Raw genomic sequence first — 26,546 nt, forward strand, 5'->3', positions numbered from 1 at the left:
GGATGCTCTCCCGTCCCAGGGTCCAAAAAAATTCCAGCAGCTAGAGGGACACCAAGCAACAGCCCAAAACCGCAAACCACCACCGGTCCACCAGCCCTCTACAACCGCAATCGCCATGAGTTCTCGTCCGTCGAAGCGGAGGAGAGTTACGCCACCCCCCGAGGACGGCCAAGATTCTGGCAACGGTGACGTCAAGGTTCAAAAGGCCTTCTTCAAAAGCGCTTCGAACTGGAACCTCGAACAAACCTACGAAACGAAGTCAAAGAAGGCCAAGAAGAAGGAGGCAAAGAAGAATGGAAACGAGACTGGAGGCAGGCTTCCCGTGAAGACCGCTCAAGGAACATGGCAGGTCCACGACGATGCCGAGTCGGTAGCGAGCGACGGCGACTGGCTTGAGAGTGAAGCGGACGACGGTGGCATTGACGAAGAGCCCGAGGCCGTTGTGCCGGAAGCGCCCAAGATCCCCGAGCGTGAGCAAATCCTAAAAGCTCAAGAGGAACTCGCCAAAATTGCGACGCAGCTGAACGAGGATCCGGAGGAGTATCCCGGCGCATTCAAATCGTTGGCTCGCATCGGGGATTCGCCAATTCCTGCTATCCAAAAGCTCTGCATCGTTACCCAAATGACGGTCTACAAAGATGTCATCCCGGGCTACAGGATACGGCCGGCGTCGGAGGAGGCCGAGAAGCTATCGAAAGACGTGAAGCGGTTACGGACCTATGAACAAGCCCTGGTGTCCGGATATCAAGGCTACATCAAGACCTTGGCGAGGCACGCATCTTCAACAGCCACGGGGTCTCGGCGATTGGGGCAACCGGTCTCCAGCATCGCCTTTACCTGCGCCTGTACCCTGGTCAATGCTGTACCGCACTTCAACTTTCGGGGAGAACTCCTGAGGATACTCGTCAAGAAACTGAGCGGCCGCCAGGTAGACGAGAATTTCAACAAGTGCCTGAAGGCGTTAGAGACGCTGTTCCGAGACGATGAGGAGGGGAACGCTTCCCAGGAAGCAGTGTCTTTGCTCTCGAAGATGATGAAGGCTCGGGATTACCGGGTTGATGAGAGCGTGCTAAACTTGTTCCTGCACCTGCGGTTACTGTCCGAGTTCTCTGGCAAGGCTTCACAAGACTCGGTTAGCCGCCCTAGCGATCTGCCAAATGGCAAGAAACCGAAAGTAAAGAAGGAATTCCGGACCAAACGGGAGCGGAAGTTGATGAAACAGCAAAAGGAGGCCGACAAGGTGATGGCACACGCTGACGCGGCAGTCAGCCACGAAGAAAGGGAAAAGACCCAGTCCGAAATCCTGAAGATGGTATTTGCCAACTACTTCCGTATTCTCAAGGCCCGCATGCCTCATCTGATGGGTGCCGTGCTTGAGGGCCTCGCCAAGTATGCCCATCTTATCAACCAAAACTTCTTTGGGGATCTTCTTGAGGCCCTCAAAGATCTCATCCGGGACAGCGAATTCACGGAGGAGGGGGGTGTGGACGGGGAAACGAACGGCAACGAAGAGGATGACGAGCTCTCGGTCATTCGCGACACGAGCCGCGAAGCGCTCCTCTGCACCGTCACCGCCTTCGCCCTGCTCGAAGGCCAGGATGCCCACAACGCCCGCTCAGACCTACACCTCGACCTCTCCTTCTTCATCACCAACCTCTACCGCAGTTTGCTGAGCCTTTCCGTCAACGCCGACGTCGAGCTCGGCGCCAAATCCCTCCACCTCGCCGACCCGGAGGACAGCTCCTCGGGCAACCCGGCCAACCGCAAGACCAACAAGGTCAACCTGCAGACCACGACGGTGCTCCTGCTGCGGTGCCTCACCGGCGTGCTCCTCCCGCCCTGGAACATCCGCTCGGTGCCGCCGCTCCGGCTGGCGGCCTTCACCAAGCAGCTCATGTCGGTGGCGCTGCAGGTGCCCGAGAAGTCGAGCGAGGCGGTGCTGGGCGTGGTGCACGACGTGGTGCACACGCACGGGCGCAAGATCAACGCGCTGTGGAACACGGAGGAGCGCAAGGGCGACGGCACCTACAAGCCGCTGGCCGAGACCATCGAGGGGAGCAACCCGTTCACGACTACGATTTGGGAGGGCGAGCTCCTCAGGAAACACTACTGTCCCAAGGTGCGGGAGGGTCTGAAGGCTATGGAGAAGGAGCTGAAGACCATTTAATTCGCATGTGTTGTTTTGGTGGCCAGTTTAAATGATGGGGTCGGATTAGACATGTAGCCTCTGGCATTTGTCACTTGAATTCTCAACTGCTGACAGCTAATCACCGACTTTGTTGATACCCCCTGACAAGAGGGAAATCCCGTGAAAAGACTTGGCTCAGCAGCATCAGCGCACTCCACAGTTCGGAATTGAAATCTGCCCATCTGCCGCGGCCCCCACTGGTTCGTGATCTTTTTTTTCCGAGGCGGATCTGCCCTTTGTCAAGGGGGGCTGTTTTGATTACACATTCTGGAAGCCCTTGCCGAGTACCACTCTGCCCTCGCTCGGGGCGATGACCTCAGGGGTAAGACGGGTGGTTGGTCCCAATCCGGCAAATAATGCCCGGCTCGGTCCTCTTTTCGTTCGTGTCAGCCTTCGAGACGAATGCAGAACCAGCGTTGTGCTCCCAGCTGAGCCCAGCCAGCCAGCGTTGCGTTGTCGGTGGAAACTGACTTGGGTGATGTGGAAACACGGGCAGATAGCTGGTGGATCATATTCGCGAGGAGGCGACCCGATCGGGATGGGACTATGGGCAACAGAGGGATCGACGGCATACGCCGTCTGATAGCAGAGCCAGCATAGCAGAGTAGTAGTTATAGCCACTTCTTCGGCTGGTGGCTTGACTTAGGACGGCGATGTGCCCGGCGGAGACATGTGGAACTCCATGACGTTCCCTCACCGAGCCATCGACTATCAGCGGCGCAGAGACGGTGGCTCATCGGTTTGTCAGGATTCTCAACGACTGACTCCCGGGGGCCATGCGGCGCGGTACAAGGATGCTCCGGGATTCATGCCGCCCCTCGCCGAGCCACCGGAGCAGGGGAGGCGGATGGGGACGGTTGGGGGCCCATGGCATCCTACCCTAGCCTGCCTGGCCCCTGGAGCCGGGCGAGGCTGGCTCGCTGGCCAGACTCTCAGCAGGGCTTGCCACTTCGACGCATGCTCCGCCGTCCGAGCGCCCGAGGTCAACGTTCGTTGCCCCTGGAACCCGCAGAGTTGTGCAGGGATGGTGGCAATCGCCCGCCGTGGCAGCGATCATGCCTTCGGGGTCGTGGTTTCAGAAAGTCGATCTGGTGATGACCCTGCAGCTGTTGGTTGCTGGATAAACCTCGCGCAGGCGGGGGCAAGGCCTTTGCAGAGAGGTCCAAGTTGAACAGGGAAAGGTTATCTCGATCAGTAAGAAGTACGAAGTACTCGCTGTTTTCTTTAGGACCGTGGCCAGCCGTGAACCGGAGGCACTGTTTTGGCCTTGCCTCTCAATCTACGTGGTTTCTACGGGATGCCACACAGAGGGAAGCAATCGATAGACATCTCGGCTTTGCCTAACTCAAAAGAGGGGTGGACCGAGTGAGGACAAACTGTTGGTGTCAATGTTTGCAGGAATCTGGGTTCAGGGACTTTCCCTGCGGTGGTCGACCGCACGAGCACTTGGCTTGGGAGTGCACGGTGTTCAGGCGAAGACTCCCAAAGGCGAGCCTTTCCAGTCCCGGTGATTCGGTTGGGCAAGGGGTAAGTAATGCAGGTCGACGCTGGTGACGAGTTGGATGGACAGGCTCGGCGGAACGGATCCTTTTGGGAAGAGAATTGGGTGTTGTTGTCGGCGAGTCGGGTTGCTGTTGCTGCATTGAGAAATTCTGACTCGGGTGCAAGTTAGGAAGTCTCTAAATCGACGGTGTCTCCTCCATAATATGACGGTGTCTAACCGAATCTAGCTAAGATCGCCCAGATCCTCTACAGCAAAAATTTGCAGCGAAGTACCTACTTGAACCCCCATGCCTGGCACCCAGCACGTGCCCATATGCAACCGCCAATTCAACCGCCAATCCAACACATTGACGATGCATTTTGGAAGTTCAATCAAGACAGCAATCCATGATATCTTGGGGTTGAATCGCCCGCCCTCAGCCCCCCGTATGCGACCCCCCGAATGCGTTTTAGCTGTTTCTATTCCAATTTAATTAACTTTAATTTTTATAGCGTTTTTTGAGCGATTCGACCGTATCTGCATCTTCCAGCGGCTCAATCTATCTTGCGACGTGGTCTCTGGGTGCCAGGCAGGTTCGGGTACTTTGCTGTAAATTTTTGGTGTAGACGGCCTTGGCGGGCCTGGGCGATCCTGACTGTATTGGGTTAGACACCGTCATATTATGGAGGGGACACCGTCGATTTAGACACTTCCGCAAGTTAGCAGGGGAAACGGGCTGTGGGGTCATGCGGGCAGAAGCAAAAGCAGTTCGAGGGCAGGCACAATGGAAGTTGCAGTTGCACCTCACAGTGAAAATTCAACTTCAGTGGGCGAGCTTCCCCACCAGCCAGCCGACATGCATTCCAATCTAGTTATGTATCTCCGACTATGAACAAACATACAAGCCGCCCATCTACACAAAGCATTCCGGACTGACGAAGGTCTTGTTGACTCTCGGCTTGTCCCGGGTTCATTTGCTATTTACCCCCCCGCCGTCCGAATTTAAGCCGTTCCCGCTGTGTCAAGGCGCGAGCCGCCCTTCTGGAAGAAGCTGCGACAGTGTTCTCGAGTTTCATCTCTTTTCCCGACCCCTGAACTCCATCACCGAGCACGACGGCGCTTGTTTCGCGCTCTGCAACCACGCGAACCAGGCTGAATGCGGTAATCACCCGTTGTCCTGTCTGGCAAGTCCGAAGTGCCCCGCTCTCCAACAATGGGACCGAGCGACGCACAGTCGTTTTCCCAGTCCCTGAACTGCTCCTTGCTGCAGACTCGGGTGGTTGCATCGAAGAAGGGTTTCGCCGGCCATCGCGTTGCTTGTGTGGGCAATCCGCCAGGGTCGCTTCTTGTTTTGCTCCGTGAAAGTCGCAGCCGAGGAACGCCCCGCTCATGCAGGCTGCCAGGCACAGTCAGGCACACCAATAGAAGCTGCAGGACAATTGCGCCGACTTCCCGCCGTTGCCTCGAGCCCCTCGGCTGCCCACCCTGAAGCAACTGTTCAGATTGTTTCGAGATCCGCCAGCAGCACCAAACTCCTCTGCTCTACGTTTCGGATTTCGATCTCCCTTGGCACCCGCTTATACGGCAAGTCATCAGTCGGTCGTCTTTTTTACGCTGGCAGCACCTTTACTGTGTGGACCGAAGGGCTAGCATTCGCTCATGACAAGCTCACGGGAGCGCCGCCGAATCGTACCTATTGTCTAATTACCGGGTAGTTTCTAACAATAGCTACAGGTCCATACGCACACACTCGCCAGAGGTTGGCCTTGTCCACCTTCCCACCTGGGCGCCAAATCAATGGGCTCAGCTCGCCGCAGAGCTTGCTCCACTCGGTAGCTTACACAACGCCCAGCTCCGCGGGACAGGGCAGCGGCACGGCTTGGACATGACCACGGCCGCACACAGATCGCTCGCTGCATGAGCCATGTCCCACCTGAGCATTGGGCCGGAATGGTGTGCACCACGCGTATTCCGTACCGTAATATGTACACCCACATGAACCTTACCGCCGCGCTGGCGGGTATCCTTTCAAGCCCCAAACGGCCAAACAGTCTTGTTCAGATCGTACAGCGCGGGATCTGAACAGATCTGATAGGGTAGGTCGTTGATAGTGTCTGGCTCTTTGCCGACTGCGGCCGATTTCTGGACCACTCCGTTGCTATTCTTGGGCCACCAGCTGTCATCTCACTGCCGATTCGCTGTTCGCCCAGGGAAGATAATCTTGAAGTCATCAGATGTCCAGTCAACGGCCTGAAAAGTCAGTTCGATTTTACCAATCAAGGTTCCGATGCGCACCAGCTCCATGTCATCCAGGGATACCCGTATCCCGTCTCCGTGCGGCCAGCCCCACGCCCAAGCTCCTGAGCTCCTTCCCTTCAATGCGTGTCACCAGACTTGGGCTGTCGACACGGCACACATGATTGGGCGGGTGGGCAGCGGCAAGGCGTGGACATCAACCTTTGCTTCTTATTCTACCCCGAGAATATGAAACGGAAATCCCGAATGAATGTTGGCATTCTCTCCGACAAATCAGAGGTCATCGCCAAACAGGGCAGCGAAGTACACATGATCTTGGGCAAGGACCTCAGTGCGTACCGAATATGCTTCCACTTCCACAGCAAAAGCAAACCTTGACTGTATCACAAGGGTCATACAAGATGATGTCCACTGACAGCAATCGAAAAGAAACAAGAACCGTTGATCCGCTTGAGAATCGGCAGCAAGGTTTCGCCAGCGACGATATTTCCCGGCCGCTACCGCGTAGTCCTGCCGTGGCCGACGAGATACTTGGGATATCAACGACATCCCCCGCCATTCAGGGGTATTGGGGTAGCGCCAGGAGTTACACGATACAACCTCACAGACCGAGAAAGCTAGGACACAACCAGGGCAACGAATCTAGCCTAATCTGCATACAAACACACTCCAGTGCTTTCGTATCATTCACAGCACATTGGAGAAGAGTTTGGTTCCGCGTGCCTGCCATGACCTGTGACCCGCGTTGTCTGCCGTGGGGGCTGGGTCGTAGTAAACATCTGAAACGGGTAGCTTTTGTGTTTCAAAAATGCTAGCCATGGCCGATCAAGCGGAACGACATCTCCACCTACCGCATCGGATGCTTTGCATAACGGCTTTTGTTGAACAGGCGCACAGGAACTGGATCCACCAGGGCGTCTGCTGGGAGCTCATGTTGCATTTTTCACGCCTCCTCCACGAAGGACCGTGGACGGAATAGCAAATGTGTTCCTGAGAAGAGAGAAGAAGCTGCCTTGCTACGATCCTGGTAACCCCGAGCCGTTTACCTTTCAACGTGCCACCGGGAAGGATTGAGGAAGATGAGGTAAGGGCAAACTAGCGCGAACTGCCTTGAACAAGCAAGATCTCGTCGTCTTCTGCGGGGCAGAGACAATCTGGGGAGCACGGTCGATCGCAGCCGAAAAGCCATCGGGGAAGAAAGCCCGAGAGCCATCCATTCGGCATTCAACGACTCAGCTCTGAGCGGGACCACTTGACTCTGCTCTCGTGTCCAAACCGCGCAGGTGTGCCAAGGTAAGGGCTGGGCTAGGACAGAGTGGACCCTGGCCTGCCAACTGAGCTATTTCTGAAGCATGTTTCAGACTTGACCAGGGTCGGCTCAAAATCTGTGGCTGGACACCGCCCGCCCACCCACCTCGCGAGCTGCGGTAACGATGTGCACTAACTAACCGGAGGCGGGGTGGGCAAGATGGCGGCACGGATCTGGGGACCTGACAGCCAGCGGCCGATGGCAGTGGGCAGCGTGGCAGCGAAGCCTTGTTGGGACTCCATCTCCTCGCAATCTGAGGTGGCAAGGTGGTTGCTTTTCATCCATCTCGCACCAATCTCCGCCATATTTGGTAGGATTCCAGTGACAGGACGGGCTCACCGCAAGATGCTGCCTGTCGCCTTGAGCCAGGCAAGACCAGAGAGGATGAGATGCTTTACGCTCGATGGCCCATATTGTTTTAGACAGCGTCTTGCTCGATGTCAGACAATGGAGTTGTCACCCGTGCAAGAACACGACAAAGACGTGGCCAAGCACTTGTTGGATCTGAGTAATCGAGAAAGTCCATGATCTCAGATCTCAGATCCCGCTTCTGACCGGGCCCCAACTAATGTCGTACACTGGATGTACCCGGAAAATGAGCCGCTCAGCATCACTTTCATGGCTTGCACTGCCAGTCATGGCAGAAGCATTCAAACTTCCCATTACTGATATGGCAATAAATCTCCAAGCCAGCAAACCGCCAAAAACGACGATATTCCTCACGCCGCCTTTGCCGTCTCACGACTGCCAGTCTTGCAGGAGATTGCAACGCTACGTCGGCGGTACTGCCCAGCCAAAAAGCCCAGTCAGGTGAGTGGGGGGATGGCGAGGTCCCATGCCCTCCACTTGGTAGCACCGACTGCATCGCAGAGCCAGGCGAGCCAGGATATTTTTATGAGGAGCAATTTCATGGGAAACCCTACCCTAAAGAACCCAGGCCTGGAGAAACGGCCGGCTCGGTTGTGGCTTCCAGAGCGCTTCCACAGCGCGGCGCACTCGTGGCCAGTGCTTCTGTCCTCAGGGGAACGCAGAAACGCAAAACAAAGCAGCATTGGTGTGAGGGGCCTCAAAGCTGAGCGCCACAACGGACCCGATGTCCAATCGTAACGAGATGCACTTACCGCATGACGATGGGACTAGACAACGAGGGCGCGTCAACTCAATGGTAAGTCGGATGAGCCGCCAGCCAAGGGGAGGGGTTAAAGATTGAACGAAAGAAGACACAGCGCAACGACCTCAGTTCCTGGTCCAGAGTCCACTTTGGGTATGGCCACCCGAACATCCACAACGGCAAGAAAAGAATGAGAGAGAATGGGCCGATGCGCTCCCCCCTCGCCATTCATGCCGTGGGGCAACGACGCTAGCTCCGGCCTCCACCACGCTTAGTTAGTATCAGTGAGTTATTCCATTAGAGGTGTCGTTGCGGCCGCGCCACCAGCATCATCGGGTGAGTAAACCGAGCCCAACGGAAAGAGTTCTAGTCCCGGGCAAATATGATCCATCAAGTTCCTGGTTCCTCGTCCCTCATTTTTAGTCTTGTCATGTGGGAGGTCAGGGACAATGGAACTGAAGAGGTACATACGCAAGGGGCCTTACCCGCCCCTTGACGCTTCTGTTCCTAGTCATATCACGCGCGTCTCTCCAGTTTTGCGCCGGGAACAACCTTCAAGAAAGGGAGGAGGTCCCGATCTGTTAAGGCTGCTCGGCTTTTGCTCATGCCATGTTGGTCGCTGTGTGCCGGGAGCCCCCATTTTTGGGGACACGCCCGGTCCCGAATCTCGGAGGCTGGATGCCTGCCCGACACGGAGACTGAAGTGGATGAACGAGGAAGCCAGGCCATCGTTTGTGGGCGTGCGCTGTGGGTGCTCTTCCAGGCCGCTGCCGATGCCTGTGGCGTCTGTGCTTTTATTTAGCGGGGGCCCCCTTCCTTCGCACAACGGAGCACTTCATGGCGACCCACTTACCCTTGGCTCCATCGCCTGCCTCCATTGGCTAGCACACCCTTGATCCCTGGGGCCCAAGCAAGCGACGAGCAAAGTCATTAAACCCCGGGGCCGCCCACTCGCTCGCCTTCTTGTCTATCTCGCGATCCTTTTCCCAAGACTCCTTCTTCGTCCCCCCCTTCTTCTTTCTCCTTCTCTGGATAGTGTCGCAGGAGGACCCCCATATTACCTCTCCTGCAACATCGTGCATTGTGTATTTTGGCACACTTGCACTGTCGGTTCCTCAGTTTTTTCCTTCCGATCAAGACCCCAGAGGCAATCACCCCGTCGCTCCGCAACCCTGCCCGCCTGAGCGCAGCGCAGCACTTGCATCCTGTGAAGGGTCCGACAATTCGCGTCGCAGCCAGCCATCGCCCACGCCGCCAGCCGCCAACCTCCCTGCCGAGTAGCTCGCCGAGCCTGTTTGATAATCATCGATACCTGGGTATCCTTTCGATCGGTTTCGTTTCATTTAAACAAGAGCCCTGTTCTTATTCATCCATTGTTTCTCTCGGCCGATTGTCCACTCGCACCACACCGCACCAACAACCACCCCGTTGTCGCCCGCACTGCCCCACGGCAACGACACTCACGGTCACATCCCCGAACGGGTCTTGTTGCATCGCAAAGGGACGGCCTATCGCACAGGTTGCCGACCGCCCCGACCACCCCGCCTGAGGCGCTTTGGAAGGATTGAAAGAGTTGGGACAACATCTCTTATGTCACGGGCTGGTCTCGGAAATCTCGACTCTTGAAACCAAAACGCGCAAATCGAAAGTGTTCGCAGGCAGCGCCTAAGAACTCTCCGTCTCCTTCATTTTCTACGATCCGCGGCTGCGTTATGTACCAACAGAATGCAACCATGGCCGGACAACAGATCCCAGAGACATTCATGCTGAGCGCTGAGGCTCAGAACAACCTCCCACAGGATGCTCAGGTAGCCCTGCAGCAAGTTGATAATCGTGAGTTGCTCGCGCCAGGCAGCGGTGGGAGAGTAGAAACAGATCTTGCTAACCCGCGCGTGTAGTCAAATACTTTCTTCTTTCGGCACCAGTTGACTGGACCACCGATCAATACATTAGACGATTTCTCCTCCCGACCGGCGAGTACGTTTCGTGCGTGCTATGGAACAACCTTTTTCACATCTCCGGCACAGACATCGTAAGATGTCTGTCATTCCGTTTCCAAGCCTTTGGGCGGCCGGTGAAGAACTCCAAGAAGTTTGAGGAGGGCATCTTCTCGGACCTGCGCAACCTCAAGTCAGGGACGGACGCCACGCTCGAGGAGCCCAAGAGCGCATTTCTCGATTTCCTCTACAAGAACAACTGCATCCGAACACAAAAGAAGCAGAAGGTCTTCTACTGGTACAGCGTCCCGCACGATAGGCTCTTCCTGGACGCCCTCGAGCGGGACCTGAAAAGGGAGAAGATGGGCCAGGAAGCCACAACCGCCGCCGTTAGCGAGCCAGCCCTCTCTTTCCAGTTCGATTCGTCGCAGTCGCTGTACGAGCAACTCACGAAAGCCCAGCAGGCGAACTCGTCGTCCTTCAACCCGCAACCAGTTTCTTTCTCTCAGCAACAGAGCACATCTCCGGTGATGGCGCCGATTGACTCGATGCCTCCCCCGCAGATGATGCACCAGCAGATGCCCCAGCAGATGCCTCAGCCGATGCCTCAACAAATGCCTCAGCAAATGCCGCAGCAGATGCCGCAGTCTATGCCCCCAATGCCTCAGACGATGGCCCCGATGGCGGACGGGATGGAGGCGATGGCTCCATATGGAGCGATGTCAATGACGCCCAATGTGCCCACACCTCAACCAGCGATCAAGCGGGAACCCGAGTACTCGCACCCCCGCATTCAGTACAACCAGAACGGTGTCCCAATGGCGCAAACGCACCAACGGCACACGTCGATGCCCGCGTTCGGCTTGGAGTACTCGCCCGCCCCGTCGTTCGTGTCGTCCCACTACGAGGATTACAGCCACAGGGTCTCCTACGAGCCATTGACGCCCCCGCAACAAGCACTCGCCATTGGTGGCGAGCCTGCCTACATCGCCAACGAGGAGACGGGCCTGTACAGCGCTATCCCGGACCACCTCAACCCCGTCGGTGCCCTGAATGGCATGCTCCACCTCCCACCGTCAAACTTGACCGGTCCTTCGTTCCCGCGGAGCTACGGGTCGAACAATGTGTACTCGTCCGTCATCGAGGGCTCGCCTACGTATAAGCAACGGAGGCGGCGTTCATCCATCCCTCCTTCGCTCTCGGCCACCACTGCGGCAATTGCAGCGGCAACCCAGGGCAGCCACCGCCCCTCCGACCTCAGGAGATCGGTGTCCGCCTCTGTCGGGCCTGTTGCCGAAGGTGAAGAGTCCGGAGACACCTCCCCGCCGGGTCTGACATACAGCGCCTCCGGTATGGCGCAGCACAAGGAGGTGCTCGATTTGTCGCGTCATGGGACGCCGCTGTCGGCGGTGGAAGGCAGCCCCGCTCTCAACCCCTTGGCTCTTCATCAACACGACTACTCACCGCTACCAGTCGATGAACTGGGCCCCCTGAGCGACCAAAGGCCAATGATGCATGGTGGCCCCAACGTGGTACGCAGAGCCCGGTCCGCAACCGTCATGGAACTTGGCCCCTATCCCCAAAAGTCCCACACCTGCCCCATCCCCTCCTGCGGTCGCCTCTTCAAGAGATTGGAGCACCTGAAGCGGTAAGACTTTGAAAAACATTTCATTTGTAAACATGTGAACCTCCTGCGGTGTATCTGACCAAACCTTCCAGACACGTGAGAACACACACACAAGAAAGACCCTACACCTGCCCTTATTGTAGCAAGGCGTTCTCCCGATCAGACAACCTAGCACAGTATGCCCCCCTCATTTCCTTGGTGTATCATTTCCTTAGTCAGTCGACAATTGGGAAGTTGAGCAGCAATGTTGCGCAAGTGGCACGCCAAGAGCGGAGCAATCCTTACCCAACCCTACAGAGATCGCCAATAGTCACAACACAACAGCCCGACCAGACTCTATCAGGTATGAAACGGGGACTAACAAGGGTTTTCCTTGCAGACACAAGCGCACCCATGATCGCAATGACGGTGCTGAGGGCAACTTCAACTCGGGCGAAGAAGAGGAGCAATACTCTGGTGAGGACCAGCTGTCCTCGATCGACGACGCCTCGCCGACCTCAGAGGGCGGCTATGTTGCCGGGTCGCTCGATGCGGCCGTCAACAGCAACAACGGACCCTCACCTCACCGAGAACCATCAACCAACCAAAGCCACACGCAAACGCAAACGTTTAACAGCCTCCAAACGCTTAGCATGCCGATGACCATGAGCCAACCGCACGCCATTAATATGGGCGGTATGGCTTAGGAGGTCGGCGGCGGCGAGTGAGGGTTGGGACATTTTGCTGCGACATTACACTTTTTATATTGTTTTCTTTTCCTCATTCCTGGCTCTATCTGGGCCTTGTTTACTACATCGCTGGCTACCGCCAGTGGTGTGACATTCTTGTCTTTCCCTTTTGTCCGCGGCTGTCTCGTTTTACGGTTCCGAGACGGTCGCATCTTTGTAAGTAAGCATTGCAGTGGCTGAAAAAACGACGGAGTTGGGTTTTACGCTAGAGACGGCGGCGAGCTGGCAAGGAGAGAAATGGTCTTGTTTTTTGAGGAGTGCGTTCCTCAACCGCCTCTGGGGAGTATGGGAGGGACGGACGAGACGAGAAGGGAGAAGACAACTGCATTTATTTGTCTTTGTATATATAGCTCGGTCTTCTTCCCTGTTCCGTGTTTTCTACTTCTCTCTTTTCGCTAGTTGATAGGCACATTAGCTGTCCTCATAGGGTGGCTGGTGCTCAAGAGTACGATACCAGGGCGGTGGGAATCAATTGATGTTGTTTGGAAATATCTCGTGTCCCAGCTGTGTGCTTTGCAAACTACCTCTCTACTTTGGCCTGTTCACTAATTGTGTTCATCCAGACAGCAAAACTTTCAACAATGCTTATAAAAGAGGTCTGATTTCCCGTCTTGTCCCCCCGTTCCCCATCACCAGCGTCCAATCCCCAACCCAACCAATCCAATCTGTGCTACACACGGCCACGTGCTGACATATTGTCGTATATTACACATATCACCAACCAGCCAGACAAATCACTGAACAGCAAGTGGCAAAACGATCGCCTGGCCATCTCCCGCCCAGATCTGCTACGCTACCCCAAACCGCTGCCGATCTCCGATCTTGATCTTACTTACACCTGGACGTATTACAGGCCTGGCCGTCCAGCAACGGCCAGGCAAGAGGGGCCGGCCGGCTGGGTGGGTGCCCGCCCGATCAAGCGGTTCGGGGGCGGCCGGTTATCGGGCCGGCTGGCTGGGCTGGTTTGGTCGGGCAGTGTCTGGCTTGTTGGATTTTTGGATTTTTGGATTTTTGGATTGGGGGCCCAGTCGCTGCGGTTGGTTGGGGTTGCTCGATTGGTTCATGAACCAAAACGGGTTGGGTTGGGGGTTGGGGGTTGGGGGGGGGGGGTAGGACCAGCCAGCTCAGCCGCTTGGTGGGGCCCAACATATAAAATGGGTAATGTTGTACAGACCAGAACGTAGGTTTGGGGGAGGGGGCACAGGGTGGTGGTGTTGTTGGCGTTTGTACACTTGATGGTGGCCCTTTGGGGCGGCGGACGAGGGCGCACAGAGACAGAGATCACACAGACGGGCAGACACATGGTAGTAGTTTGAGATCGTGGCTCGTACACGGTGACCGTTGAGTGGTCGTGGGATATCAGATTTGATTTCTCATCTTTGCGTGACGCCGTCTGGGCTTGTTTTCCACGGCACGATCCTGTGATTCCCGGTCTATCCAAGACAGGCCCGTTGGTAAGACGGCCCGGCTGCGCACTCTTGTCCCACAGGGCCGAACACTCCTTGGTGGCCATCTGCCGGCCAACGGCCCAGCCTACGTTGTTGTCTACGTTGCAATAGGAACACGGAATGCTCATTGTGGTGGCGATGGCGGCGTGTGTACGCCCGCGATAACTCTAGCCCAGGGAGGCATGGGATCCTCGTTGATAACTCAACGGCTCGGGTGCCAATGAGGTTGGACCGGCCCGGGAAGGTGCCAAATCGACTAGCCTACCGGTCGATTGGTGAGAGTTTGAAACCAGCCCTTGGGGCCAGTATAGACGGGAGCGGCCGGGGGGTGAGGTCGTGGGGTGTTTCAAAGCCCTGCTATGAAAAGCTTGTTTGTGAACCCGTCGAAATGTACGATAGAGGCGCGGGGATCGCGGCCCTGTCAGTATCGGAGGACTTTTCGTCCTTAACCCTTTCCCAGACAAATGCTGCGAAGAAAAAATCCTCTGTAGGTAGTCTCGCAGGTTGAGAACGGAGTGCTCGATATGCAAGATGAGGGCTTGCTTGCAGGATGCGTAAGCAAGGCCGAGGCACAATCACCTTCTCCTCTTGCCCCTCCCTCTCCCAGCCGGCTTTCTCACCGAAGCCGCGATCTCGCGCGCCTCTCGGGCGCTGACTCGTAGCTCGGCGCCCTTCATCCTACCCACGCCAGGAAGGTCGACTGGCCTATCACCCCTCCCCTTCTTTTTTGTGACTCTGGCCTTCTTCGTTTCCCGCTCGAGGATGATGCCGTTCTCCCGTGCCTCCCTCCGCCTCTTGTCTTCCTTCACCGCGGCGGCACTGACAATTCCCTTGCGCATGGACATGGGCATCTTGGCCTGACTTAGGATGCTCTCCTTGCCCCCCAGAGCCTGCACGCGCATATCGGTCGTCTTGCGGGCCGTGCGACCAGCGGCGAAGGCACGGACGTTGGTGGCGGTGCCAGCGGCGTGCTCAGATTGCCAGTGGGACGGATTTGCGCCGGCCGCCGACAAGATGTGGGACTCGGAAATAAGCCGCTGCAGGGCTAGATCGTTGGCCAGGAAGGCGGCGCTGTCTTCGGGGTCACCATCGGTAGGTGCCTTTTTGGAGTTGGTTGCTGTCGTCTGCGCCGCGAGCTGACTGGGGTCTGGTGGGCGGGAGGACTGGGCTGACTGTCAGCGGTAACTTCGGCATATCGATACGATGCATGTGCAGCCTTACGAGGTAAGCTTTGAGCTCCCGTTTGCTCATGGTGGTTGTGGTTGAGGTGGTGGATGTATGATCAACTACCTCGACGACGTGTGCTCCGGTATCTGTCTGGTCTTAGTAGGGAGCCAGTGTCGAAAGATAGCCAAGGGAAACCAATGCATACCCTCCTCGTCCTCGTCCTCATCCTCGTCTTCATTCTCATCGTCCGAAACTCCTCCCCAATCCGAGTCAGATTGGCCCACAGTGGCATCGCTGTCGTCATCATCCTGGCTAGCGTCGATGTCATCGCTGTCGGAGTCGTTGTTGGTTGTCTTCTTTTGAGCGGCACGGGGGGCGGCAGCGGCACCGGCGAGTGGCTTGAAACGCGCCTCGAAGTGCTGCCTGAGGAGTTCCTGGGCATCGGCAATTGCCTCAGGCTCCTCCACTGTCGCCCGTGACTTGCGTTTGCCTAATAGGCTCGGCATTGTAAGAAATTGGCTTGAATCGGGAAAAGTGAAGTTGTCAATGGGTGGGGATGTCTATGTAAGACAAGACCTCGAATGTCTTGCAACTTTTTGGAGCTTGGGTAAAAATTTCCAGCACCTCGATGGCTGGGGGTTATCTTATCGGGCGCCAAGAAAGCCCCCTCCAAAAACCGATGCGGTCATTACCCCGCCAAACACACAGCACCCCCTTCTGTAAACAAGCCCCTTATTAGTGACCTGAGATACATACTCGAGAGTTGAAAGGTTCAAGTGCAAGCTTGAAGTCCATAAAATTTACCCGTCTCTTTTCCCTCATCCACACAACACCAAGAAAACTGTTCGTCTGCCTGGGATTCAACCCACCCAACCCACTCATCATGACTCGATTCCGACCGTGTATTGACCTCCACGCCGGTGAGGTCAAGCAGATTGTCGGTGGGACATTAGACAGCAAAACCAGTTCACTCCAAACAAACTTTGTCTCACCACATCCTCCAGCTCACTTCGCCAAGCTATACCGCGACAATGCCCTCACAGGCGCCCATGTTATCATGCTGGGCCCCGGCAACCGGGATGCCGCGCGGGAAGCTCTAGCAGCCTGGCCCGGGGCCCTGCAGGTTGGAGGCGGCATTAACGACACCAATGCCAAAGAGTGGATGGACGCTGGTGCTGAGAAGGTTTGTTGGTATATCTCATACTCGCACAAAACAACGACACCCACTAACAAACCAAACCCCCAGGTCATCATCACTTCATTCCTCTTCCCCAACGGCACCTTCTCCCAGGCCCGCCTCGACTCAGTCCTCGCCGCGCTCGACGGCGACAAGAGCAAGCTGGTGATCGACCTCAGCTGCCGGCGGCACGGTGGCGAGGACAGGTGGTTCGTCGCCATGGACAAGTGGCAGACCATCACCGACATGGAAGTCAACCGAGGTAAGCCCCCCCTTATCCTCCCCTTAAGCAAACCGCCCCTTCCCACCCCACCCCCAACGACCCCTCCCTCTAACAAAACCAACCCCCCAGAATCCATCCGCCTCCTCGAGCCCTCCTGCTCCGAGTTCCTCATCCACGCCGCCGACAACGAAGGGCTGCAGCGCGGGGTGGACGAGGCGCTGGTGGCGCGGCTGGCCGAGTGGTGCAGCATCCCGGTGACGTATGCGGGCGGGGGGCGGCACCTGGCCGACCTGGAGCGCGTCAAGCGCCTGAGCGGCGGGCGGGTCGACCTCACGATCGGGAGCGCGCTGGACTGCTTTGGCGGGCGGGGCGTCACGCTGGAGGAGTGCGTGGCGTGGAATCGGAGGGAGGAGGTGGAGGAGAGGGAGCAGGAGGAGAGGGGGGAGGGGGAGGTGGCGGTTTAGGGATAGGGATAGGGAAAATAGGGGTTTGGATAAGGTAGGTATGGACATGTAGTTACGGCTTGGGTAGGCTTGGTCCTGTTGCGTGCGCGTGTATATATCGATTCATGAGGGCTTCCAAACCTTGGCTGTGGGCGTCAAGTTACAAGTCTTCGTCAACATTCATTACCATCCACCATCCGTCACCCATTCACTTAACAGACCCCATGGAAAGGCATGACCGAGCAGCTGCATATGCATTCATTTCCATATAAATCTAACAAAAGCTCAACAACTACACACAAAGAAGAAGCGCAACAACACCCAACCCCAAAAGAGTCCCGGCTCATCGTCCCCATAGTATTAGTCAAGCCAGCTCGAACTTTTCTCCTTTTACCTCCCTTCTCATCTACCCACCACAAGAGCGCGGTCAGTGTTGATATAGAGTATCAGTAGAACGAAGCGAAGATCAAACAAAAGCACAGAACCCAACTCCAGCCCAGACACGAGGAGAGACATCCAGAGGAGAGCGAGAGCGACAGACAATCGTAAATAGATAGATAAAAGCAGACAAAACAAATACGCTTGCTAGACTGACAAAAACATAGACGTAAGAAAATGGGGGGGGCGGTTGCAAGCCCCTAAGACGATCCCCACCGTGTTACTGGCGGGGAAAATAAAAAAAAGAGTAGACAAACGAAGGAGTAGAAAAAAGTGGTGACGAGAAGAAAAGAAAAGCAAGAGAGGAGGGAGCTGGCTCAGCCCGCGTCAGCCAAAGCCAGACCTCATGTGCCCCATGTGTTTCCGTCCATCCATATCCGATCCAGTCCCATCCCATCCCAACCACCTCCATCCCCCCCCCCCGCATATCATCATCATCAACTCCCCCGCTCATGCTTCCCATCCATACTCCCAACAAACCGAACTCCACATGAATATTCCCATCCCAGCGTCTCAACACCACAGCAACAACGAATGTCCAACGCTACCAAACCCAACCCGACACCCGACATCATCATCCCATCATCGCAGAAGAAAACCCCATCACCCCCTACACATACATGCTCTTCGTACGCGAGTGGACCCTCCTCCCCTCAGCGCGCTTCTTCAGGGTATCCTCCCTCTTCAGGACCAGCTCACACCACTTGCCCTTCATGCGGCTGCCGGGGTTGCCGCCGATGAGGTCCTCAGAGGAGGAGGCGCCATCGACAGCAGAGCCGAGGCTGTCGCGGCCAAGGACCTCGCCGAGGACGCGCATCCAGCCCTCCTTGTCGGCGGTGCTGTCGGCGTAGAAGTCGATCAGCTCGCCGTTGTTGAAGCGGATGCGGAACCCTTCCTCGACAAACATGTAGCCCTCCTCTTCCTCGGCGAACGCGGAGCGCCGGCGGCGCCCGCCGCGGCCGGTGGTTTCTTTCTCCATGAGCGTGCGGCGGTCGTCGATGAGCCGCTTGGCGTTGGCGAGGTTGATGGTGGCGCGCGGCTGGCGCGTGGCCTCGTGGTAGGCGGTGAGCTTGGCTCCGACCAGCTTGAAGTAGCGGCGGCGCCAGTAGGGGCAGTCGCCTCCCTGCTGGCTGAGGTGGCCCTCCCAGCAGCGGGCCAGGCGCTCCTCGGCGGCCTTCATCTCGCGGATGCACGAGTTCATGCTCTTGGGCATGTCGTCGTCGGTGGCGCCCTTGGCGCGCGGTACAAACAGCAGCTGCAACTCGAGCTTGCCGATCTTGTACGGCGCACGCCGGATCACGCCGCCCGTGGTGGCACCCGCAGCATTGCCGCGCTTGCTCTTGACGCTAGACGCGAACCCGGCCTCTTCGGTCGCCCACTCGTTGAAGGCCGCCACGTCGACGAGGTACGGCCGGCCAAAGCAGCGCGGCTCGTGCTCCTTGAGACAAACGTAGGCGCGCGCAAAGCTACCGTCCTCTGCCGCCAGCGGGCTAAGAAGATCCCACGCGCTGGGCTGCTGCGACGCCTTCAACACCATCTGGCGGGCCTGCGCGTCACGCTGGGCGGCGAGCCGCTCCTCCTCTTCTTGCTGCTTTTGGCGCTGCTCCATCTCGCGACGCTTCTTGGGAGATGCGAAGACGCGGCTGAAGGCCGATGTCTTGGGCTTGGAGGTCTTGGTGGGAGAGGGGAGGGCCTTCTTATTGAGAGGCGCGGGCGCGGGCTTCTCGAGCTTGACGTTAAGGGTGAGTTGGAACTCCAGGTCGTTGGGCACGACCAACTCAAACTCCTGCCCGATAGGTGCGTTGCGGGCGAGCTCGAGCCAGGCAGTTGTCACGCAGTGGACACCGTTGTCAAGCGTCAAGCTGAACCAGGTGCGCTCGTCTGTGGTTGTTAGTCTGGTTGCATAAGGTTCACGGGATTGGAGGGTTTCTCTTACTCTTTGGAATTGGCAGGTCGAGGTCCTTGACTCCCATCACTTTAACAAAGAGCCTGCCTCTCTCGCCGCTCTCCTCAGTTGCCATCTCGACGGCCATGTCCTCCTCGTTAGCATGACCAACAGCAGCCGCATTGCTCTCCTGCCCGGGTAGGGGCGGAACGGGACCGGTAGCGGGGTGGCGCTTCCGGATACTACGCTTCCTCTGTCCGCCGCTCCACGGCTCGACGGTCCATGACTGGGGACGGGTAGCCTTTACAGGTGAGTTGCCCGCAGACCGGCAGCCGCGAACATCATCGGAATCCTTATCACTGGCCGTGACCATCTTGGTGTTCTGGCGCATTAGGTAGCCGCGCTGTTTGCGATGAGATATGTTAGTAATTAAGTCGCCTGTGGTTGCTGTGAGGGGTAATTCATGTTCTTCAGATGTCTCTCCCGCTTGGAAGAAACTGGCTGCAGTTGCGGAGGGTTGAACAGAAGGAACTTGGTAAAACGCAACCTTTTGAGCCTCGATAACCCGATCAAAGTCCTGGTCAAGGCTGAGGCCGAGGTCAAGGTCGAGCGTCAGGCTGCGTTTCTTAAAACTTGGGTGACGCTCAAGGAAGTCGCTAGTAGCCTCGCTGATATCGGCGTCCATGTCACGCGAGATGCGGTTGCGGTGTCGTTCGGGGATCGGTGGAATTTCACGGCTAACCTGGCGGCGAGCCTCGCGCATGGATGCAAGATCCGATGGGGTGGCAGAGGGCCGGGTCTTGAGCTTGGATCCGGATGCCGACTTGATTGTCGCTATCTGCTCAGGGATTGCAGGAGATTGGCGTGCTGCTTCCTCCTCGATGCTGGGGATGGCAATTGGGTGGTGGATGACGGAGTCGGGGGTGCCCGGGTCATCAGAGACTTCCTCGGGTTCGCCCCAGCCTGATCCATCGTATTCAGGCTTGGTAAGAGACCTTGTAAGCTGTTGTTCGGGCGTGAAAGGCCGTTGAGCTTGTGTCTGAGCATCCATCGTGCTCGACTTCTCGGGTTCGGCAGCAGCCGCTGGCTCCTCGGGTTTGGCGAGCATACAAGAATCAAAGCTCTTAGAAAACTCATTCTCCTCAGGCCGGCTTGGAATCTCGAGCGACGCCCGTGCTTCTTGATCCTGAGCGGCGACTACTGGCTCATCCACCGGAGTCGTCGCCCGCGGAGTTGGAGCCTGATCCTCCTCGGGTTCCGGTGCTTTGTCCTTGTGAAGCTCCTCTTCATCGGAGTACTGACTCTCGGTTTCATCGTCATACGAGCTCTTGTCATCGTCAAGCTCATCATCAAGCTCATCATCAAGCTCATCATCGTCATCGGTTATCTCGGAGCGCTGGTACATGTCGGTGATGGAATCAACGTCGTAGTCCTCCTCAATGTTGCGGTTGATGATGACACTGCCTTCTTCCTCAGAATCTTCGTCCATGTCCATCGTCACGGAGTCCTCTGTAGTTGGGATGGGCACATCTGGATCATAGGGAAGAGCGGGGTCAGCGGACGAGGGGCCGGCTGGCGATGAGAACTGATAGTCGGACTCGCGGTCGAAAAGCTTATTTCCGTTCACGCGACGAAGGATTGACTCCCGCGAAATACGGGGCGGAAGTTGGTACTCCTCAAGGCCCGACAGTTCGCCAACAGTGTCTTCCTCCTCCTCAAACTCCGGAGGAGGCTGGACGCTGGGGCTCCGGCTCTCGCGTTCCGGTGTCTGGCTCTCTGCGCGCTCGCGAACACCGGCGCGTCTCATACGGCGCTCCCGCTGCTGCTCGGCCGCCGACTTCCCGTCATCGGAGAGCATCATGAGCCTAAGGCGCTCCTCGAGCGGCATCCGACCAGTTCCGATATTATGGGCTTCTGGCGTTGTGCCCAATGCGGGCGGAGGCGAAGGCAAGCTGCGGGTGGCCGGGCCCATTCCCGGAAGGGGAGGCAGCGGCCGACTCTCACCATTCGAGTTCGAGGAGTCGGTACGACAGTGAATCGGTCTCTGAGAAGATGGCACCTCGTCGGGCATGGGGCTCCTCTCAAAACGGTCGTCGTGGCTCTGCCTCCACTCATCCGGGCCCATGACAGGAGTCTTATCAGTATCCTCCAGTGAAGCGTCGAAGCTGTCATCCGGGTCCATGCTACCGTGGACCATGTAGTGCTCATCGTCATCGTCATCCTCCTCCTCCGAGTCGTAGCTGCCCTCTCTCGAATTGCTCCCGATGGACGACAGGTCAGGTGTTGTCATCTCATACTCGTTCACCTGGGGAGGGGCTGCGTCGAAGGTGACGCTCTTTTGGTGCCGGTGGAGTGACTTGCCCTCGGGGAGATCGCGCTCGTCACCCGATACCTCGGTCCAAGTACCTGTCTCTGGGTCAAAGCTGCTCTTGAAGCGGCTCGACAACGAAGATTTCATGGGGGATGGCTGGTCCTTGCTGGGGGTCGTTGGGCGCATTGGCGGGCTCATGGGGCCCGGTGCGGTTTTGGAAGGGTTTAGGGTGGGGATGCTGGTCTTGCTTTCGTTCCTCTGGTGGCCAAAAGGGCGGTTCTCGGAGCGGGGGGCGGTGGTACCACTGCCGCCGAAGGCGTTGCCTTGGACTTTAGCCAGGGGCCGCTCAATTTGGGGGAGCCTGGTCGGGTCGTATTCGTGCTTCTGCTCGAGGGCTAGAATGTTGCTGTTTTTGACGCGGGATGCCTTTTGCAAACGTTCGATGGAAGATCGGCGACACGGTGATGGCGAGCCGGAGCGACTGCCGTAGCTGTTTTCTGAGTTAAAGCTGCGATTCTGCCAGAACATGCGCGGGGAAGTGGTGTTTTCCAAGGGCGACGACTGGAATGGTGACGAGTCCGTGAGTGCCATTTTCTGTCGCATGGTAAAACAACCGGGTTAGCCCTTGTCCTGCGCTCAATAGGTGGCACAAGACTGTCTCACCTTGGTGGTCTGATTCCAGCTAGGCGAGTTCCGCCGCTTCTCGGTCGGGGAGAGCTCGGAGAGCGGGCGTGGGATCGCGCTGCCGACTTTTGCTGGAGTAGGCATCGTGCTGCTCTTGGAAAGGCGCAAAGGTTGTACCTGTAAATGCGCGCAATGTTAGGAATTTTATTCCGAGGGGATTAAGGTTAATTGAACGCAAGTTGCAGCGGCGACATACCGGTTCCTCAGATGTCATGCTCGGAATGAAAGTTACCAAGGGAGCGCGGGGTATACTGGTCTAGGGCGCTTTGCTTTTTGTTGCGATTGCTGTTGTTCCCTGAGGTATTATGACAAGCGCATGTGGCAGGTGTGAGGTTGCAGCCGTGCAAACAATTGAGATTGAGAACAAAAATAAAAAAATAAAATCCCGAAAAGCTCGCTGCGCCGTCGCAAAAGAAACTGGCTCGTCGCAATCGCAGGCAGGAAGGAAGGAGAGACGCTGATGCTGATTGGGGTTATCAACGGATGCGATAACAAATAAATGTCGACCACAACCGCGCAGCAGTTAACGTATTTTCCGACACCGTTGATGGTGAGCAAGGAGACGAAGGTGAGATCAACAACTGCTGCACCGGCAGAGAGTTAATGGATTGTGATGTTTAAGGGAGCCGTCCTTGGTTTCTCAATGAGTGGTGCAACGAGCCCGATTATTGCCCCTGATTGGTCCATCTAAGTAAACAAGTCCAGCAGCCCCTCGTGCGCAACTTGGCTCCGTTGCTAGGCAACCCTACCGCGACGAGCCGCTCCCGCCCACCTCTGCCAGGCGCACTGAAACTCCACCAAAAACAACCGCTTAGCACCTCTCCCGTCTGCTGTGCCAGTTCCCTGCGGACTGAACCCCAGTCGCGCGCGCAAGCTGGCCAATCAAATAGGTTGAGTTTGTGTTGCCTGCCCAGAGCCATCGAATGCAAGGATGCCAGCGATGACAGACATGCCGCAGTTTGAGGTAAACCAATGCAACTCCTTTGACCGGGTGACTGAGACGAGACATCATGCAGAAAAAAAAAAAAACAGCATCCATTCAACCACATGGCTTGTCCATGAGCTTCGACCGAGTTCACCGCCGTTGCATCGACGACTCGGTACAATTCGATTCTAAAAAGAGAACTGGGCATTCGCTGGGCAGTGGTCGACGAAGTTTTGAAGATGCGAAGCGAGAATCTAGACCTTACGAAAGCCACTCATTGTTTTTGTTTTGGGACATTTGGATGAGGGCACTTTACACGTGTGCGTGGAGAGCAAAAACTCGCGCGCTACGATGGCGATCATCTCTGGTTTCCACCTTCCTTAACCTACCTCCCTTACTTCGTGCCTGACTTGCCTAGCCATTTTCAAGGGCCTAGTTCAAGGGCCGTCTTTCGCAGATTCTGGTCCTTGCTTCATCCCTAACCTGCTCAAGCCAACTCATTATAATGCCCTTGTGGGATCCCTAATCGCCCTCCCTTTTCATTGTTCATTCCTTCTTGATACAAGGCATCTTCGGTGTCGCCGATTTAGGAATGGATTGTATGTCGGCAAGAAGTGTAAGTACCAAGTACAAAGTTCAATGTGCTATCTTGGGAAGTGATCAAATCCTTCCGGACTCAATTCGTCAATTAGACAAGGAGATCTTTGAGGCTCTTCACCTCCTCCCGATCTCTCCCGAGCCGGAGCCTGCTCGGGGCCCACCGGTCGGAGTCCGGCAGTGCCCCGGCGGTCCACATCTTGCGCCAAGCCATTTCGTGCTAAGGCCCGACAAGGAATATAAGTCAGATCCTTGGCAACCGGACACCTTCAGCCTCGTTATCATCGGATCAATTTGGCACAAAAAAAACCTCTCAGGCTCTAACATGCGGCGATTGGACATCGATAACCTCCAGTGGGATTTTCTAGCAACTTTTTAGATAATTTTTGGGACATGAGTCAGCGAGGATCAGTCCGGGCTAACGCCGGCCAAGCCTAGTTGGTCCCATGACATCAACGGGCAGTCTCGGGACGCCCCCCGTGGCATCCGATGTTGGCTTGGTTTTTTTTATTTGGTTTTTTTTTATGAGACACAGTCATCCACCAGGAATTGCATATATCTCACACAGTCTCACCATTAATATAAAGTTCCCATCACTGCTCCATATTCCAGGTTGTTGATGTTTGCATCCAGTGACACTAACCATGTCCTCGTTATCAAGACCCCCGAAAATAGCTCCCCATGGGCTCACCCGTTGTAGCCAACTGGTAGCCCGATCACACACGGCAACGAGATGCTTCAGCATCGCCAAAAGTTGGTATTTTATTCCCCGATTTTATGAGGGCAACCCTATTAACAGACTTCATCAGACAATGATACTCGCAAGGAACGGGTCGTGATTCTCGGTTCAGGTTGGGCAGGTTACGGCTTCGCTCGAACCCTTGACCCGGCAAAGTACGAACGTGTGATAATCTCACCGCGCTCTTACTTTGTGTTTACCCCCTTGTTGGCCTCTACTTCAGTCGGCACCCTCGAATTCCGCACCATCTTGGAGCCTGTCCGCCGCCTGCCAGGGAAAATCGGCTTCTACCAGGGCTGGGCAGATGACATCGATTTCCACCGCAAAACGATCCGCGTCGAGACAAACGCCGCCGAGGAGGCTGCAAGTAAAACACGTGTTCCGGCACCCTTTCCTTCACCGTCAGAAACCAGCGGCTTGGAGAAGGAGGTGTCGGCGGTGCCCCAAAAGCCCAAGGGAGACCTCATCGACATCCCATACGACAAGCTTGTCATTGCTTGCGGAGCCTACAGCCAGACCTTCGGCATCGAAGGCGTCCGAGAACACGCCCACTTCCTCCGCGACATCGGCGACGCCCGGCGCATCCGCCTGCGCGTGCTCTCGCTGTTCGAGCAGTGCTCGTACCCGCGCGGCTCCGACCACCTCAGCGATGCCGACAAGCGCCAGCTCCTGCATTTCGCCATCGTCGGCGGCGGACCCACGGGCATCGAGTTCGCCGCCGAGCTACACGACCTCATCCGCGACGACCTCGCCCCCATCTACCCAGAGCTCGTGCCCCTCGTCAGCATCACCGTCTACGACGTCGCCCCCAAAGTCCTCCCCATGTTCGACCAGGCTCTCGCCGGCTACGCAATGGAAACCTTCGCACGGCAGAACATCCACGTCAAGACAGAGCACCACCTGCAACGACTACGCCTCGCCGACGGCGAACTAGGCCGCCGCCACAACGCGCTCAAGATCAAGATCGCCGAGTACGGAGACGAGGAAGTTGGCGCGGGCCTAGTAGTCTGGAGCACGGGCCTGATGGCCAACCCGTTGATGGCCAAGCTGGCGTCCAAAGACCTCCCCCTGAACGGCACCAACCCCCTCTCCACCAGCCCCGGCACCACCCGCCACCTGCTCCGCGACGCCCGCACGGGGGGGATCCTCACCGACGGCTACCTCCGCGCGCGCACCACTACCACCACCGACGGCAACGGCAACGCCGACGACAAGGCCACCCCACCCGACGCAGGCGGCGTGCTCGACGACGTGTACGTGATCGGCGACTGCGCGGTGATGGAAACAGACACAACCCTCCCCAAAACAGCACAAGTAGCCGCGCAGCAAGCCAACTATCTCGCGAAGCAGCTCAACAAGGACACGGGCACAGGCGACAAGGGCGGGAAGAAGAAGACAAAGGCGTTCCGGTTCCGCAACTGGGGCACGCTGACCTACCTGGGCAGCTGGAAGGCGATCCACCAGAGCCAGGCGGACGAGCTGAAGGGGTGGGTGGCGTGGGTGGTTTGGCGCGGGGCGTATTTGACGAAGAGTATGTCGTGGCGGAATAAGGTGCTGGTGCCGGTGTATTGGGTGGTGTCGTGGCTTTTTGGGAGGGGCATTAGTCGGTTCTGATTTTGGGAGGTGGGATGTCGAGGGGCGGGGTGGAGCGGTTGTAAAGATATGTTGTGTGTATGTGTGTAAGAATAGGGCGGGCGTGGTTCATGGAGTTGGGTTTGTGGTTATAGCACGATAGATTGATATCCTTGTGGAAATAGACACGGGTGCTTTTAGACGACTGATAGGATTGGCTCTGTCCACATTATCGAATGAGCCTCATGATGTGTCACCCCACGCTTGCGAGAAATCGTCAAGCCTCGGGCCCTCTACC

At 56.8% G+C, this 26,546-nt stretch overlaps 6 protein-coding genes across 6 annotated transcripts; 4 read left to right on the forward strand and 2 right to left on the reverse strand.

Annotated features, from left to right (window-relative positions):
* Positions 1-38: 38 nt before the first annotated feature.
* On the forward strand, positions 39-3,283 carry F5144DRAFT_619817 (nucleolar complex-associated protein-domain-containing protein; the record flags this gene model as incomplete). Its single annotated transcript, XM_066791988.1, has 3 exons — positions 39-2,119; positions 2,835-3,044; positions 3,125-3,283. The coding sequence occupies exons 1-3, from the start codon at positions 116-118 to the stop codon at positions 3,281-3,283; spliced, it is 2,373 nt and encodes a 790-aa protein (XP_066644830.1). The 5' UTR covers positions 39-115.
* Positions 3,284-10,080: 6,797 nt separating this feature from the next.
* F5144DRAFT_487790 (STE like transcription factor-domain-containing protein) lies at positions 10,081-12,597 on the forward strand (the record flags this gene model as incomplete). Its single annotated transcript, XM_066785630.1, has 4 exons — positions 10,081-10,180; positions 10,246-11,932; positions 12,004-12,087; positions 12,291-12,597. The coding sequence occupies 4 exons, from the start codon at positions 10,081-10,083 to the stop codon at positions 12,595-12,597; spliced, it is 2,178 nt and encodes a 725-aa protein (XP_066644831.1).
* Positions 12,598-14,438: 1,841 nt separating this feature from the next.
* Positions 14,439-15,851, reverse strand: F5144DRAFT_183815 (uncharacterized protein). Its single transcript, XM_066782751.1, has 3 exons — positions 15,460-15,851; positions 15,309-15,400; positions 14,439-15,250 (listed from the first exon to the last, which is right to left on the reverse strand). The coding sequence occupies exons 1-3, from the start codon at positions 15,758-15,760 to the stop codon at positions 14,663-14,665; spliced, it is 981 nt and encodes a 326-aa protein (XP_066644832.1). The 5' UTR covers positions 15,761-15,851; the 3' UTR covers positions 14,439-14,662.
* Positions 15,852-15,971: 120 nt separating this feature from the next.
* Positions 15,972-17,118, forward strand: F5144DRAFT_530217 (phosphoribosylformimino-5-aminoimidazole carboxamide ribotide isomerase; the record flags this gene model as incomplete). Its single annotated transcript, XM_066786917.1, has 3 exons — positions 15,972-16,437; positions 16,501-16,693; positions 16,784-17,118. The coding sequence occupies exons 1-3, from the start codon at positions 16,138-16,140 to the stop codon at positions 17,116-17,118; spliced, it is 828 nt and encodes a 275-aa protein (XP_066644833.1). The 5' UTR covers positions 15,972-16,137.
* Positions 17,119-17,953: 835 nt separating this feature from the next.
* Positions 17,954-23,057, reverse strand: F5144DRAFT_628579 (cell division protein anillin-domain-containing protein). Its single transcript, XM_066792342.1, has 5 exons — positions 22,612-23,057; positions 22,395-22,532; positions 19,968-22,325; positions 19,472-19,823; positions 17,954-19,416 (listed from the first exon to the last, which is right to left on the reverse strand). Exons 1-5 carry the CDS (start codon positions 22,627-22,629, stop codon positions 18,146-18,148), a joined length of 4,137 nt encoding a protein of 1,378 aa, XP_066644834.1. The 5' UTR covers positions 22,630-23,057; the 3' UTR covers positions 17,954-18,145.
* Positions 23,058-24,430: 1,373 nt separating this feature from the next.
* Positions 24,431-26,387, forward strand: F5144DRAFT_183958 (pyridine nucleotide-disulfide oxidoreductase-domain-containing protein). The gene is made up of 2 exons (XM_066782753.1): positions 24,431-24,690; positions 24,747-26,387. Exons 1-2 carry the CDS (start codon positions 24,582-24,584, stop codon positions 26,288-26,290), a joined length of 1,653 nt encoding a protein of 550 aa, XP_066644835.1. The 5' UTR covers positions 24,431-24,581; the 3' UTR covers positions 26,291-26,387.
* The last annotated feature ends 159 nt before the right edge of the window (positions 26,388-26,546 follow it).

This window comes from Chaetomium tenue (genome assembly GCF_020726465.1).
Source record: "Chaetomium tenue strain MPI-SDFR-AT-0079 chromosome Unknown F5144scaffold_3, whole genome shotgun sequence".
NCBI lineage: Eukaryota > Fungi > Ascomycota > Sordariomycetes > Sordariales > Chaetomiaceae > Chaetomium > Chaetomium tenue.